The sequence below is a fragment of the Bradysia coprophila genome (assembly GCF_014529535.1).
Source record: "Bradysia coprophila strain Holo2 chromosome X unlocalized genomic scaffold, BU_Bcop_v1 contig_35, whole genome shotgun sequence".
Classification (NCBI taxonomy): Eukaryota; Metazoa; Arthropoda; class Insecta; order Diptera; family Sciaridae; genus Bradysia; species Bradysia coprophila.
The window spans coordinates 404,540-422,924 of NW_023503325.1; the positions used below are offsets into that span (position 1 = coordinate 404,540).

At 32.5% G+C, this 18,385-nt stretch overlaps 1 protein-coding gene across 2 annotated transcripts; it reads left to right on the top strand.

Annotated features, from left to right (window-relative positions):
- The first annotated feature begins 4,090 nt into the window (after window positions 1–4,090).
- LOC119069518 lies at window positions 4,091–4,903 on the top strand. 2 transcript variants are annotated; one of them, XM_037173597.1, is made up of 2 exons: window positions 4,091–4,275; window positions 4,322–4,903. In XM_037173597.1, exon 2 carries the CDS (start codon window positions 4,345–4,347, stop codon window positions 4,753–4,755), a length of 411 nt encoding a protein of 136 aa, XP_037029492.1. In that variant the 5' UTR covers window positions 4,091–4,275; window positions 4,322–4,344; the 3' UTR covers window positions 4,756–4,903. The 2 variants fall into 2 exon arrangements, with proteins under 2 accessions (XP_037029492.1, XP_037029491.1); XM_037173596.1 differs by having other exon boundaries at window positions 4,094–4,277; window positions 4,337–4,903.
- The last annotated feature ends 13,482 nt before the right edge of the window (window positions 4,904–18,385 follow it).

Here is an 18,385-nt window from a genome sequence, read left to right on the forward strand (position 1 = left end):
GGTCAGGACAAAATAACCCCTGGACTAAATGATGACGACATTGAAGGGGGGATACTCCCCCCTTCACCCCCTCTGCGGGGGCTGCCGCCCCTCGACCCCGCTTTTTTATTTTTTTTTTTATTTTCCACGGCCTGCGGCGCAGCATATAATCTATTAAATTATATCAATTATATACTTGAGTATATTCGAACATATCGACTATATACTCAAGTACATTCTAATATATCGACTATTAATTTGAATATATTGACTCTATACTCGAATATGTCTACTATCATCGAATATATGGACTACAACTATGTACTCGACTATATTCGAATATGTTGACTATATACTAGACTATCGTCGAATATGTCGACTAAGAACTAGACTATACTCGAATATATCGACTACATACTAGACTATCATCGAACATATCGACTATATACTCGATTTCATTCGAATATACCGACTATATTCGCATATATCAAATATAAACGACTATATTCGAATATATCAACTAAGTACTCCACTCCACTATATTCAAATATATCGACTAAGAACTAGACTATATTCGAATATATCGACTACATACTAGACTATCATCGAACATATCGACTATATACCCGATTACATTCGAATATACCGACTATATTCGCATATATCAAATATAAACGACTATGTTCGAATATATCAACTAAGTACTCCACTCCACTATATTCAAATATATCGACTAAGAACTAGACTATATTCGAATATATCGACTACGTACTAGACTATCATCGAACATATCGACTATATACCCGATTACATTCGAATATACCGACTATATTCGCATATATCAAATATAAACGACTATATTCGAATATGTCAACTAAGTACTCCACTCCACTATATTCGAATATATCGACTAAGAACTAGACTATATTCGAATATATCGACTACATACTAGTATGTATGTATCGCCTATATTCGCATATAGCAAACATGATCGATTATATTCGAATATATCGACTATATTCGCATATATCAAATATATTCGACAAGATACTCGAATATATTCGAATACATCCACTATGTACTCGACTATATTCGAACATATCGACCATGTACTCATGAATATTCGAATATATTGAGTGTATTGAAAATATTCGAGTAACTATATCGTTTTTTTTATTTGGGAGTTATTCTGTCCGGAGTTATTTTGTCCGGGTTATTTTGTGCGGGGTTATTTTGTCCAGGGGACATTATGTCCGGATTTATTTCGTCCGGGGTTATTGTCCGAACGCCCTGCAACGTGTGTCTCTGAACATACATAGATTTACTGAAATCTGTAGACTAGAACATTCTGAAGCTAGTGGAAAGGAGATGGAAAAATTAGCTTGCCTTTTGACGACATAATTTAGAGAACAAGTTGTGCTGTGGTGAGCATAACCTCACAAACAGCACGTGGAGCACATGCTCACCCGAAACACATTTTGAAATTCATTCGCTGCTTTTCAGATTTTTTTTTCTTTCGTGTAACTCCCTGTACCATCCAAATAGACACGTTTTAGACAAAAATTCTAAATTTTGTAAGTTGACTCAAAATTTCTAGTTGTAAGACAATTATTATTGAGAGTCAAAAATTGCGCAACCAATCAGAGGATGCGATTTTATATTTGGCTCGAATGCTTTATGAAACAGCAGCATGAGACAAATATAAAATCGAACCCTCTGATTGGTTGCGCAATTTTTGACTCTCAATAATAATTGTCTTACAACTGGAAATTTTTAGCCATAAACAAGAAATTAAATAAGATTGTCCACATAACAGATTTTTATGTTAGTACACCCGCTACTCGTAAAATTCACCAGCAGTCAAAATGAGCTATCAATGGAAAGCTTAGATAATGTAAGTTACAACTAGCATATTAGGTTCACATTAAGCGTCATCAGTACCAGCCCAGATCTGTCAAAAGTTCACACAGATTTTGAAAATTTTTGTTGTACATTTTTTCCAACATCTATCAATGAATCTAATCAAACTAGGCATGCCCCGAAAGTATTTGATGAGCCCACTCTCACCCGGAACGATCGTTTATAGCGGCAAAAAAACTAGGTTAAAAAACACCCTTTTTCCTCCATCTTCGGATATCTTCAACCAGGAACCAAGTGTAGCTCGAGACTGTGTGATGCCTGTTTTGTGGTCTACTGGCAAAGACCTTTCAAACCATGCGTATATTCATCCCAGACGAAATAATAGCACTTTTTCACTGCTATTATTTCACCTAGGCTTAGATAAATATTTTAAAGATGAATATCTGCTGTTAAGAAAGTTGTCCGCTGCACAAATTATATTTTTCTACTTCAATTTAATTTCTTTTAAAGTACTTCAGAAAAATTTTGAATTCTGCCACCACATAACACACCATGATTTGTGAACATATTTACCCATCTCGCCCCATTCACAATGATAAAATGTTTCCGTGTCAATATCGTTTTCGTTATTGTTGGAAATTATTGGTTTTGTCATTATTGTGTGATTTGCTAAAGTTCTCTATTATCAAGCCTCCCACGAAACCTTATTAAAGAATTCAGCAAGTTTTAGAGCAAAAATAAGGAGAAAATTAGGATTTCTGAATTCAAATTAAGATGAAAATTTGGAGTTTTTCAACCAAATTAAAAAAAAAATCAACAAAATGTTGAAAGAGATGAAAAGCGTTAACGTGAACGAAATACATACCTAATTGTACGATCCTTACAAAAAGTACTAAATTCGCAACGAACTGGCAGCGCTGTGATACTGTTTCGTCAGACAAAGTATTTTTGAGTGTTAAGAGCAATCTACACTTTGATGCGCAAGGTAATATGAGATTATGCTCCTCTTGCCAAAATTGTTATCGAGACGTGTGAGCATTGCTGGTCGAGCCGAAGGCGATCAAGATAACAATTTTGGCAAGAGGTGCATACACTTTTTTATCTGCCGAGAACATATATACCGAGACAAAGAGAAATGCTCTAGAGGGATAAGTGTGAAATTATTGTTCTACGCAGATAAATATATTTTCGATGATAACTTTGAATTAGCATTTTCTTTGAAAAAAGTAGCTCCATCGTTTTATGCCCAAATATCTAAAGTTTCGATAGCCACTGGAATTATTCGGATTGATATAGCCTATTCTGAGAAAACTTTGTTTGGGAATTTGTGATTTTTTGCCTAATTTTTCGAACTTTTGAGTTTTCTCGGAGTAGACAGTGGTATCGAAACTTCACATGATTTTGAAATATTCCAAGGGTCGTTCCGAGGCGGAGAGGTCGTTTAAAAAAAGTTCTTCTACGAAATGATCACATCGAAATTCCCTACCACCATGGTGCACAAACGCCCAATAACAAAAATGGTGTGTCAGATTTAAAAAAAAATTCACCTTTGGGTAAGTAAGGTAAGTTTGGTAATTTAAAATCAGTCAAAAACCCTAAAAGGGTAAATGTGACGCAAGTCCTTTATCTTACTTACAAAATAACTGATATCGCTACGGGTGGCGCATTCTGCGCCTGTACGCAAAACTTTTATCAACAAAATTTGTGTCGTTAGAGTTAAGGAGGGAAAGTCAAAAAGGTGGTGTAAATATGCTCCGCCATCCACAAAAAAAATGAAAACAATTTTGGTAATGGACTTGCGTCACGCCCCCTTATTAACGTGCGGGCATGATTCCGTAATTGAACAAGTTCGCAGCATAAAAATGCTGCGGGTGGGGGACGTTAGAAAATTCATTGATCTGATTTCTCATTCTCAATAGACAGAACGTTTGTTTTAGAAAAAATTTCCAAATTTTTCTAGGAAAGGGAAGTGACAACCATTTTGCTCAGAACAGTCGAATTTTAAAACTTTAATCATTATCTTCCACCCTATCAGATACGTAGAAGTGAGACGATTAACAACTAATGAAAAGCGTGATGAGAAAACTTTTTGTTCGAAATTATTTTTCTGAATGTTTTCCCTCATGACTCTGCACGATTAGATTGTGTACATATATATATATATGTTCGTCGAATATTGCAATCCATTGTTAACCAAAAAAAATCTACTTCGTTATCAATTAGATAAGCTACATGCGACTCAGATTAATCGATTTGTAAAAATAAACCAATTCGAAAGTTAATTCGGACTGATAGGCCACACCAATCTTTATTGCTGAAGAAAATTTGCAAGTTCTAGCTTCACTAATAACAACTACGACCAGCTGTGGTGACTGAATATTCCAATATTCCTGCTATTGTGCAGGATCCATCAATCTTTAACAATAACCATAACAACTGTAAGCTTTTAAGTTTCAGAAAATCATTAAGTTTTCTTAAACCGAACTCTTTGTTGCAGCTATCAAAATGAGTGAAGGTGGAATAAATTGGTATACGATCATTTATCCTGCCGTTGCAATACCGATCCTCGTTTTGGCTGTAGTACGCTGGAATATATTGAGAAAAAGACAACTGCAACGCGCCCAACAGATAACACAAAATTATAACAATGGATTCACTGCCCAAGACTTTGTAGCAGGTAACCCATTCGATACAACACATCAGGCCGCAGTTTATAATATCGAACAATCGGCGGCAAATGATAATTCTCAAAACACAACTGGTTTTGGCAATCAACAACCAGCGAAAACGCATCAGGGAACGTCATCGAATGATCCACCACCACCTTATGCTGAAGCTACGAAATACGCAAAGAAAAAGCCAGAGACGCCCGTGGACGAACCCAAATCGATGATCCAAAGTAGACGATGGTTTTAGACTGATTTTGAAATTGACCGGTTCGGATTTGCTATTAAAAATCATAATTTTTAAGTGGTGACCACTTCCGAGTTAAAATGTCGTTGAAAGTGTTGTTGTCGCAATGTTTAAGCATATTGAATATATTGATAAAGTGATCCTCTCTAGGGCGACTAGTAAACGACAGTCTCGTCTTTGTGTGATTTTGGTGACCTTGGTGCCTTGGATTTTCTTACATTTCACTCTTTCATAGTTTGAACCCCACAGGGACCATTTTTGGTAAAACATTTTTCAAATTTTCCTAAAATTTCCCCAACGAAAAGGCTATTTGCACAAAGTGCGATTAGTCTTTATTTGACTATTCGCACTTTTTCACTAGACTGGAAAGCTCTTCTCACGGCACAGGCGAGAAAAATAGACAAAGCATTTCGAAGCAGGCCCGTGGCTGTGGCGCTAGAGCTCTCGACTCATAATGGAGAGGTCCCGTGTTCAAATCCGTTTAACTCTGGAAGAAAGTTGGAAATTGCATTTTCTTGGATGAATTGTGCTGAGAGATGATGATTAATTATACAAAGTGTTTGTAGAAGAGAGTGTTGCTTCCTTTTACAAAGTTTTTGTGGAAGAGATTGATGTTTCTTTTTACAAAGTGTTTACAGAGTAGAGTGATGCTCCCCTTTACAAAGTGTTTTAGTGTTTGTAAAGGAGAGTGATGCTTCCTTTTTTAAAGTGTTTGTGGAGGAGAGTGATGCTTCCTTTTACAAAGTGTTTATAGAAGAGAGTTATGCGTTGTATTACAAAGTATTTGAAGAGAGTGAGATTCCCCGAATTTGCGCACAATTTCCATTCTTTCGAACTTTCCAATATTTTCCTTAATTTTCTAAAACAAATTTTTTTGAGCAAATAAAAGAAAAATTAAGAAAAATGTGTGAAAATTCAAGAAAATAAAGCCCCCTGATTAAGTAAATATTAAATGAAATAGAAAACTCATTTTCCATCCCCATTTTATCGATTAGAGTTTACGGCGACCGGCTATTAAAATTTATTTGCAATCGAAAAGAGTGAGCAATAAATTACTTTCCAACAAAGAATTTTATTAAGATCGTTATACAAACATTAGCTGTGCCACTAAAAAAAATATATTAAAATTTAACTACAAAGCAAGCAACTCTGCATCAATCAGTGATAATCATTCATGGATTGAATTTTAACATATTAATTTACCATGAAGCAAATCGAAATGTATTTCTTGATTGTGGTGCACCACAGCTCAATAAACATATACTTTGTTTCAGACGAGGTTCGTGTTGTGTACGTATTACTAAACAATACCTTGAGGTCTCTTGTTTACAAAAAAAGGCAAATTGCAATATCATATGTGTAAAAGGGAAATGGAACATTGATTTCGTAGCGTGTTCTGTGATATCTTAAAATAAATAATTGAAATAAATACGTAACATGCGAGTACGGCTTGTTAAGAGGAATATTCACTTAGCAAATTTGTAGCCTACATTTGGGCGCAAAATAGTAATTTATGCAACTTGTTGCGAAAAGTGGTAGTTTTTGTCACTAGATGTGATGTTTTATAAAATAACACTTAGTGACAAAAACTACCACTTTTCGTAACGTGTTGCATACAACAAAATATTGTATGAACGACCCAGTCGCGCTTCGTCTGGGCTTCGAAGTGGTCGATCCCAAGGGTTACCACGAGCTAACTTGTAACAAGACGAAGGATAAATACGCTCAGCATGCCGAAATTAACAAAATATTTTCAATGGCCTTCAGTTCAGCGGGTTTTCCCACCAACCTTGAACCTTATGGTTTCTCACGTCGTGATGGCAAATGACCAGACGGTTTAACATGCTACGCTTGGAGCCGTGGTAGATCCTTAATTTGGGACGTTACCGTGGTGAATACTACCGCTTCATCGTATTTGAGCTTGACATCAGTTCAATGTGGATCCGCGGCAGACCAAGCAGAGCGAGTGAAGCACAACAATTACCTGGACCTAAAGCAACACTGCGAGTTCACTCCACTCGCATTCGAAACTTTTGGCGCCGTTGGTCCTGAAACACAAATTTTCCTCAAGAAGTTGGGCAAACTTATGAAGAAGAAGACAAGCGAGAACAGATCGCTTGATTTCCTCTTGCAGAAAATAATTCGATTTCGCAGAATATTCGAGTAGCGTCACATCAACTCCAAATCATTGCTGTAATCCTAAATTTGCTCGATTTATTTTAAATATTTTTGGTGTCGTTTTACAGCTTATGTATGAAGCGAAGCATTAACGTAAAGTACAAGTTTAAAGAAAAAAATAATATTTGGAAGTTCAAAAATAGTTGCGATTTCGCGTTTATAAAATTCCTCATAGGAAATTCGACTCATGTCGACCAACTAAAAATTCTCCCAGCCGTTTTCGATAATATTACTGGTTTTATAGTCAGTGGACCTCCTTCTTTTTAATTTATATTAAAAACAAAATGTTATGCGGAACTTTCATTTAAAGTTGGTTAAGGCGCACCGTGTGGCAGGCATACCTTGTAATATCGTAATGCAGTAGGTGAGACACATTTACATGATTCGATTGTTGTTTCTCTTTGTTCAACCCACACTAATCCACATAAAATGTACTTGCACGAAAGTACAAGATTCACTAAATGTACATGTGCGCGTTTCCAAATCCAATGAAACGATTATGTTATGGATTTCTGTCATCTGCTATCGATAATGACTCCAACGAAAAAACGAAAAACTCTGATTAATGCGGTATTTAATAGCAAATAGCTTGTTCTAACCAAGTGAAATAAGAGATTTAAAATCAATCTGTTGAAAATACTTCGAACAAAGGAAATAGTAGATCCGATAGTGAAACCGCTAATACACTTGCCGTCTGTGGAAGGATATAATATGAATGGATTTTAGCATTCTATACATCCATACCAACATCTCGTTTCCCACAAGACACAAAACTTAATCTGAATGAAACACAGACAACTGCCAGTAACGATTTTTTTCATTGTGGCAGCGAAATCAGTGAATTAAACGAATCCATACCTATTTTCATATGCACATTACATTAAAAGTACCTGTCGTTATTATTTCAAGGCGCGAAGAATCGAATATTATGTCAAATCGGTTAATGCACGCATGAGTATTGTAGGCATAGTGCAATGAAACACAATGAGAATGATTTCGTATTTATTGTTATGCTTACCAATAAACTTCAATCACATCGAATCCCTTTAATTGAATAAACAACGTGCGAAACAAATGGTGCACCACTACGAGAGCAGTTTGATTTATTCTGTAATGTTGATGCAGCGGTGCTATATGACTCACTGATTTTATAATTGGTTGGAAATGGAAACGTTTGTTGTTAAACACTTGTATTAATTGGATCTCAACGTAACAACAGAGGTAATACAACATTAGCATCACTGGCTGGCAGTATTTTTCGAACTACCTTTTTTTTAGGGTTATTGCACTTTGGTTTACAAAGATAAGAAAAATATTAAATTTATTTGGCGTAGCTGATTCGATTTTCAATGGGTCGTATAAACCTCTACCAGACATTTCGCATTTGTTGTATCGGTAAAAGGAAACGGAATAAAATCAAAACAAATAAACTTCCAATATTGAAGTGACCGAACTAACTTTTAGCGAGCCAATGGGTCGCGATATTTGTAAAAGTGTATTTTTAAACGACGCCAAACGTTATTCTAAATTAAAAATTGTTCGGCAAACAGATCAGAGCCACTGGATTCGATTTGAACCACAAAATAGTGAACGCAGCCAGTATTCGTTTTCCGAAACACATACGGGCACCGATTTTTTAAAAAAGACTCCGAAGAGAAGCGATTAACCTGTTACAGACGGCTGTCATCTGTTATCGACAACGACAGCAATAATAAACGACAAGGTTTGACCAATGAGGTCTTATATAGCAAAAAGCACGTTGAAAACAAATGAAGTAAAAGATTTCTGAAATCAATCTATGAAAATCTTCGAATCTTCGACTTCGTCAGTTCTATAGCTTAATTTCCAGTATAAAGCTCGGCTCTCTTGTAAACGCTATGCATCTTCAGAGTGTTCCTTAACAACAAAAGTAGCCGACCGAGGAAAGTGCGAAACAATTTGATATTAAAGTTTGCTGGTGCTCACTGAAGAGCAAACGGCGACGTTCTGAGAAGAGCAACTCTCTCGTTGGTGTAGTCAGCCACAGAATATGCATCGCCAGTATGGTACAACATCACACAAGCAAAATTGACATTCAACTAAACATTGCCATGCGAATAATAGCTGGTTCAGTGAGCTCCACACCTATGTACTGTCAAATATACAGGCGGAATTCGGCTGCACATAATTTATGGAAAAAATGCATGGACGAATCCAGACCGTGTGAGACAGTGTTTGTATAATATCTCAAAGTTTCAGTGTGATTGGCTTCCATGGTTAGCTGGGGATAAGTTTTAGAACGGCTGGACCTTCTTTAATTTTTTCACGATGTAGGCGAGAAAATTCCTATTTTCTCACCTCAGTTGAAACTTTTGAAGCCTTTGTTGTGGAAGACACAACTATGATTGTATTATGATTGTCCTAAACGACAACCAGATGAATATATAAAGTGAACTCGTCAATTTATATATTAACCCGAACTAATTCTAAGTGAGTATCACACTGATGAAATGAGATGAGAATCCGGATCCCGTCATCAATTTTGTTTCTTGATGTGTCATCCACACCGGAATCTTTACTGCCACGTTTACATGAACGCTTTCATTACCAAAACGAGTCTTTAACGTCTTATCCTATTTATTACTGTTGGATAATCTATATCTATTAGAGAAGGACTTCTTACCAATTCATATGTAGCTGATTTCTTTTTTCCATCGTCTCTTACTCTATTTAACGACAAAAATCGGTGTTGCAATCGCTGCTTTAAATTCTGTATTCCGTTTAGATCTTTAACTGTCACCAATTAGTTTAATGTGCGTGTGAACGCTCCACGTTTTCTTTTAATTGATGCTGATACCATAACGACAGCCAATAAACTTTTTTTTTTCAAGAAAATGTATTTCGTTTCTCCGTTTGCCGTCGAAAACTTTACTTTGCCAAATTACTATTTCATCGCTGGGCCCATAACCTGTTGGAAGTATTCAGATCCCGGATCATAGACGTTCTACAGTGAAAGACGAATTGCTTAGAAATAATAAATTTGTTTTTATCGAATTCCTGCAACAGAACAAATGCCTCTGTAACACAATTATGATTGTAGTAAGATTGTCCTGAACGACAACTAAATCAATATAAAAGGTTTATTCTTAACACTTTCCACTTTAATCTGGTTAGAGGATTGATTTTCTGCATTGATAACTGGTCGATTTGTGTTTCGATTTTGGTGAAGGAAATCAATCAAATTTAAGGAAAAGTTTAGTACCACAAGAAGTGGATTAAGATGGAAGAAATGAAACTTTTTGAAATTTTCTTTTTTTTAATTCACATCAACTGGGAATTTGTAAAACTCAGGTTGATCTTCACCAAATAGGTGATCTAAAACCATGTCAAGTTCTTTTTCTCTTTTTATTGTTGAAAATAGCTTCCAGCGATCAACCTTATCGCAACCACCATCTCAAAACCGTAGCTTCACACTATGTATACTATATGCTAAAGTGTACACTGAGTGTACATACTATGTACAACACATATAGATGTTGTCATAATAATTATAATTGTGTACACGTTCTGTCATCTCATTCAACACCGATAAAATGCATTTAATCAAAAAGGCGGTCGAAATGCATCGTTAATCGACCAAATTATATTTATCTTAAATTTTGAGTTATACATTTCGTCGCATTCAGAAAGAAAACTGTTTTTAGTTTTTATGAGCCTTAGCTAGGTTGTCAACGTCGTAATATTCATTACGTTATGGATGCAGATTGCAAATGGAGAATGCAATTTTCATGTGGATTTCTTATTGCCAAAAATAAGTGAATTTTCTTTGATTTTATTTAAGTATCTACTTAATGTCGGTTTTTAGAGAGGATAGACTTTCGGAACAATTATAAATAAACTAAATTACATTTTCCATTAAAATATTCATCGGTCTGCAGAGATGCCATCACAAAACAACAACAGCAACAAAAACATTGACAACGATAAATTCATTGGTATTCGTCAAATAATTTTAATTTTCTGCCTCCTTGCCCACATATATAATTATTGGACAGTGATTGCATCATATATGATTGCATGTTATACATTATAGGTGTATACGTATAGTGAGTGACAGTTATGACAGTTTTTAGAACTTCACGAACATACGTTTCAGCAGCAAAATTTTTTTTCATTTTTTTTTTGCAACTTTCGTTTTGTGTTTTAATAAAATGTGTCCTCTTGAAATTAAGAATGTGAAATGTCCATAAACAGCCCTCACTCTATAAGTTGTTAGTCGGATTCATCTAGAGAAATTCCACGATTACCAACTGCAGAAATAAATCGCAAATTTCGTCGTTGACAGTAAAACTGTGTTCTACGTAAATCTGAAGAAAATATTGAATAACAGTCCATCTCATAATGATTTCACCGGAAGAACTGCCGTCTTTGACCTCAGACCAACCGTACACATACATTCAAAGCATTGTGAAGAAGTGTGTGCTGCCAGCTTACGGAATGAAAGATCAATTGATAAAGCATTAGATATCGGCAACAACGACTGAAAAGCATCTACACTACAATTGCTATGTAAAACATTCGGACTGAAGCAACCAAAAACAAAACCAGAACTGATGGAACAGTTGCTCAAGGTAAGATGACAAGTTAGATTGTTAGATTCATTGCGTAGTGTAGAGAGCAAACGTTCAGGAGCAAACAATGAAAGTATGGTCAACTTTCGCACTGTGCTGTTGGCCTGCAACAGAACTTATCCGCGAAACCGACTGTGGGGTGTTGTAGCTGGACACACTCACTATCATCCCATGTAAACGAAACCTCAGATAAATTGCGTTGCAAGTCATAAATTCGAGTTCAACGAACGACGTAAAAGTCTGATTGTGATCAAAAATTACCCTAAAGTTATGCTACTCGCTTTTAGTGATCATAATCATGAGTCCAGGAACGAACAATGCTTCCTCTTGTAACACAAACGGAACAAATCATGTGTAAATGTATTCCATGATGAAGATCTATTGTGTGCGAGATCTTTTTATGTATTAATGTAATATCAAACAATTAACACATTGAAATTAATTGCGGCTTGCCAACTTTCGGCACCCTGGACTTTACTTAAATAGTCGTGAAATGCCTCCAAATAAATATCTAAAAATCTAGAATTCAGTTTTGGATTTTTAGAAATTTATTTGGAGGATCTAAATTTAGTCTGAACATCAGACAAAGCGTCACTGTCTCATTGTCTTTTTAGTGAAGAAAATAAGGTTAATCATACCGCACATATGAAATAGACATTTGTTCATCATAGCGCGATTCATGAAGAAATGATTATTTTCTTGCCCGCATTGGTAAAACTAATATTTCATACGATAGATAAAAGCAACGACGTAAAATAAACCTAATTTAAATATTTCTTTGGTTTTCCTATCAACTTTGACAGTAAAACAAAAGAGAAATTTGAGTCAGGACAAGACAGCTGCCTTGATCAGGACTATATGTGATTGCTATGATGTGTAGTTAAAGTATGTCGTAGAAAGCTTATGAAGTTAATTTAACTTTGCTGATCTAACGGATAGATTTTTCAAGGAAATTCTTGATTAACCGAAAAATGGCTAAAATACACGCACAGTTGCCTCTTTGTAACTACGAGTAATCAAACCTAGAGAGGAAATTTCGAAAAAAAAATACATAAAAGATATGGTCCTAACATGAAATACGAAATGTTTATTGTGATCTCCAGTATCCTTTACTTATTAGATGCGATTAACTATCGTCGTTTTTGATACCAAAAAAAGGTCCTATAATTCTCAGTTAAGTGTTATATCGGGTAATTGGTAATTTAACCCATCGAGCGTCATATATTTTGTGAACATGTAACAATGATAATATTTATTGCACCGACAAAAACAGCGGTTGATCTTTTGAAGTAGTAGAATATATTTATCGGTGAAATATGTGAAATAGTTGTGCGCCTCTAAAAGGTTGCGAGCTAATTAAATTTAATAACAAATAAATACTCAAACCAATCAACAGCACACGTTTGACAAGTTATATCAACGAACACTTCCAATGTTGAAGCTACTTGACTTACACACCAGAAAAAAAAGTTTCTTTTTTTATTCTCGAATATTATATGAACCTTTGACATCTTCGGCGGTACACAGTGCCAAGATCAAACAGATTTCCCTCATTTGTTTTTGATGTTTTATTGGGAGATCATGTTTTCTTTTCATTTTTTTTTTTTTCAAATTTATTTCAAATAAATATTGTATATCCTGATGACAAACATGTGTTTTCACAATTCTGAATTGGCTGGAATAATATGAATTTAAAGTGAGATAGACATTTTGTAATTTATGTGCACTATTGTGTATCAATTGATCGGATATAAAGAGTGTGTGTGTCTGTAACACCGTTTTTTTTTTTTTGCTCTGTGAGGTCTGTGGTATCTGATATTCATCGATTTTCCCGATCTTGGTGTTCCTTTTGAATAACTTGAAAGGGAAACCAAAAATTAAGTTCATTGCACAATACCAATATAGTGTGTGTTAGCTATGTTAGATTAAGGGTTCAAGCTCTTTTACGATACAATGTAAATGTGGTGAAACCGACGGAACAGACACGCCAGCTTATGCACATGTCACATTAAAAAAATTAGTAAAAATAAAAATAAAATGAAAAAAAAATCCGAATATCGTTTTGTGAAAGGAAATGAGAATAATTTTCGGCGAAATTATTGTTAGTAGTTTTTTTTATGGTTTTCGGTAACGTCTCGCTTAGTTTTTCTTTAGCATAAAACGTGACACTAATTAACCTTACTCGAAGAAGAGGAAAAATAATGTTCGTATACAAATCTATCATTAATTATTTAATTAACGGATATTTTCCTTCTTTTTGTGACATTTAATTGAAAGAGGCTGCTGTCTCATAAACCACTCAGATCTATGTGTAGTTGGGTTTTCGGTTAGCATTCGTATGCGGTTCGGAATTTTGACTAGATATTTTAGAGAGCTTGTGTCCAGATACTTTTAGTGAATCTGTTAGAAATATTTCAATCGTCATCGGTCAAGCTATCGTAACCGTTTTGAGCTTTTTGAAATGTAAATTTAACACATCGAGTGCAAAGTACTTTATTAGGCTCTAGATGTGTAATTATGACACGAGGCGCCGACCGTGTGTCATAATACACATCGTGAGCTAATAAAATACTTTGCATTGAGTTGCATATAACGTTTTATGCCACAGAAGTCTGCAAATTTTTGTCAGCTGAGTGGCATAAAAGGAAATTATAAGACTGGTGATATTGCGTTAGATTTTTGAAAATAGTTTCGCTGACTTCCCCTAGCGATAATTTGTAAAGGATGGTAAACGACCGATTGGTATTTGTATTTTTTCGTAGCTCTTTCGAATTGACTTCGTCGCACTGGAGCTACGCAGATGTTTTTCTATTTGTAATTTTGATAACTGAAATAAATAAATGAAATGAAAAGTATTTCATTTTACCAATATTTTCGTCGTCGAATTGGAAGCACTTGCGATTTTATAACGGTGAGGCTTCAAGAGTGTTATTTCCATTTTAAAATCGTTAAATCCAGAAACAGGATGTGTCAGATTAGCGAATTAAACTAAAAATGAAATTTCATTGTTTAACTCCGTTTCAAATAGGCTTGAATCAATGAAATATTATTTTTATTATAATTCGCCAAAAATACTGCACGTGATAATAAAGACATAAGTCAGGTGACAGAAAATTCATTTGAAAGCTAAGTCGAGGAGGTGACCGAAGATATGGATTTATTTATCGTACGGCTGATTTAATATTACCCTTCAAAAATATGTTTGTTGAAAAGTGTCCATTGATAACATTTTTGAACGTTAATTAACAAGTTGTTAATGATGCGTAAAATGAAAGGTATTAACAATCGACAAAAAAAAGTTCATGGAAATTAGATGACCGACTCATGAGTTAGAGCCCATGATGTGAACCAGGTATGGGCCTGGAAGCAGTTTTTGCTTGTAGGTCGGTATATATATCTAAAGAAGCTCTAATTTCGGTACGGAGTAATTTATGCAATATCACATTATACAAGCGACTATTAATCCTTCACTTTGCTAACCGCTCACATCAGCAGACATTTAGTTATTGCTTCACGAAAAAGAGCTCTCGACTCATTAGCGGTCTATTGAAGAAGAACAAACCAATATATGTCTTGTGCAACAACCACAACAACACCACTAATTGCCACAAAGAAACTCACTAAAAAACGGATTGACACCACGGCAAAATCGAACCAAAATTAGATACAATAATATCCTGTTAGCATAAAATGACAACGTTTTCTTGTAGAATTAATTTTTAAAAAAATTACCAGGAACGGGATTTGAACCAGCAGATGGGCCCCTCCGCTGGTTACTCAGTTAATTATTTTCCAAATGATGAAATTCAATGTTTAAATTAATTATTTTCCAAACGATGAAATTCGACGTTTAAATTAATTATTTTCCAAACGATGAAATTCGACGTTTAAATTAATTATTTTTCAAACTATGAAATTAGACGTTTAAATTAATTATTTTCCAAATGATGAAATTCGACGTTTAAATTAATTTTTTTCCAAATGATGAAATTCAACGTTTAAATTAATTATTTTCCAAACGATGAAATTCGACGTTTAAATTAATTATTTTCCAAACGATGAAATTCGACGTTTAAATTAATTATTTTCCAAATGATGAAATTCAACGTTTAAATTAATTATTTTCCAAACGATGAAATTCGACGTTTAAATTAATTATTTTCCAAACGATGAAATTCGACGTTTAAATTAATTATTTTTCAAACTATGAAATTAGACGTTTAAATTAATTATTTTCCAAATGATGAAATTCGACGTTTAAATTAATTATTTTCCAAATGATGAAATTCAACGTTTAAATTAATTATTTTCCAAATGATGAAATTCGACGTTTAAATTCAATGTTTAAATTAATTATTTTCCAAACGATGAAATTCAATGTTTAAATTAATTATTTTCCAAATGATGAAATTCAACGTTTAAATTAATTATTTTCCAAATGATGAAATTCAATGTTTAAATTAATTATTTTCCAAATGATGAAATTCAATGTTTAAATTAATTATTTTTCAAACGATGAAATTCGACGTTTAAATTAATTATTTTCCAAATGATGAAATTCAACGTTTAAATTAATTATTTTCCAAATGATGAAATTCAACGTTTAAATTAATTATTTTCCAAATGATGAAATTCAACGTTTAAATTAATTATTTTCCAAATGATGAAATTCAATGTTTAAATTAATTATTTTCCAAACGATGAAATTCGACGTTTAAATTAATTATTTTCCAAACGATGAAATTCGACGTTTAAATTAATTATTTTCCAAATGATGAAATTCAACGTTTAAATTAATTATTTTCCAAACGATGAAATTCGACGTTTAAATTAATTATTTTCCAAACGATGAAATTCGACGTTTAAATTAATTATTTTCCAAATGATGAAATTCAACGTTTAAATTAATTATTTTCCAAACGATGAAATTCGACGTTTAAATTAATTATTTTCCAAATGATGAAATTCAATGTTTAAATTAATTATTTTCCAAACGATGAAATTCGACGTTTAAATTAATTATTTTTCAAACTATGAAATTAGACGTTTAAATTAATTATTTTCCAAATGATGAAATTCAACGTTTAAATTAATTATTTTCCAAATGATGAAATTCAACGTTTAAATTAATTATTTTCCAAATGATGAAATTCAATGTTTAAATTAATTATTTTCCAAACGATGAAATTCGACGTTTAAATTAATTATTTTCCAAACGATGAAATTCAATGTTTAAATTAATTATTTTCCAAATGATGAAATTCAATGTTTAAATTAATTATTTTCCAAACGATGAAATTCAATGTTTAAATTAATTATTTTCCAAATGATGAAATTCAACGTTTAAATTAATTATTTTCCAAATGATGAAATTCAATGTTTAAATTAATTATTTTCCAAATGATGAAATTCAATGTTTAAATTAATTATTTTCCAAATGATGAAATTCAACGTTTAAATTAATTATTTTCCAAATGATGAAATTCAATGTTTAAATTAATTATTTTCCAAATGATGAAATTCAACGTTTAAATTAATTATTTTCCAAATGATGAAATTCAACGTTTAAATTAATTATTTTCCAAATGATGAAATTCAATGTTTAAATTAATTATTTTCCAAACGATGAAATTCGACGTTTAAATTAATTATTTTCCAAATGATGAAATTCAACGTTTAAATTAATTATTTTCCAAATGATGAAATTCAATGTTTAAATTAATTATTTTCCAAACGATGAAATTCGACGTTTAAATTAATTATTTTCCAAATGATGAAATTCAACGTTTAAATTAATTATTTTCCAAATGATGAAATTCAATGTTTAAATTAATTATTTTCCAAATGATGAAATTCAACGTTTAAATTAATTATTTTCCAAATGATGAAATTCAACGTTTAAATTAATTATTTTCCAAATGATGAAATTCAATGTTTAAATTAATTATTTTCCAAATGATGAAATTCAACGTTTAAATTAATTATTTTCCAAATGATGAAATTCAATGTTTAAATTAATTATTTTCCAAATGATGAAATTCAACGTTTAAATTAATTATTTTCCAAATGATGAAATTCAACGTTTAAATTAATTATTTTCCAAATGATGAAATTCGACGTTTAAATTAATTATTTTCCAAATGATGAAATTCAACGTTTTCCAAATGTAATTATTTTCCAAATGATGAAATTCAACGTTTAAATTAATTATTTTCCAAATGATGAAATTCGACGTTTAAATTAATTATTTTCCAAACGATGAAATTCGACGTTTAAATTAATTATTTTCCAAATGATGAAATTCAACGTTTAAATTAATTATTTTCCAAATGATGAAATTCAACGTTTAAATTAATTATTTTCCAAATGATGAAATTCAACGTTTAAATTAATTATTTTCCAAATGATGAAATTCAATGTTTAAATTAATTATTTTCCAAACGATGAAATTCGACGTTTAAATTAATTATTTTCCAAATGATAAAATTCAACGTTTAAATTAATTATTTTCCAAATGATGAAATTCGACGTTTAAATTAATTATTTTCCAAACGATGAAATTCGACGTTTAAATTAATTATTTTCCAAATGATGAAATTCAACGTTTAAATTAATTATTTTCCAAATGATGAAATTCAACGTTTAAATTAATTATTTTCCAAATGATGAAATTCAATGTTTAAATTAATTATTTTCCAAATGATGAAATTCAACGTTTAAATTAATTATTTTCCAAATGATGAAATTCAATGTTTAAATTAATTATTTTCCAAACGATGAAATTCAATGTTTAAATTAATTATTTTCCAAATGATGAAATTCAATGTTTAAATTAATTATTTTCC

Coding starts and splice junctions, on each gene's coding strand:
- LOC119069518 (XM_037173597.1), top strand. CDS start 4,345: ATGAGTGAAGGTGGAATAAATTGGTATACGATCATTTATCCTGCCGTT.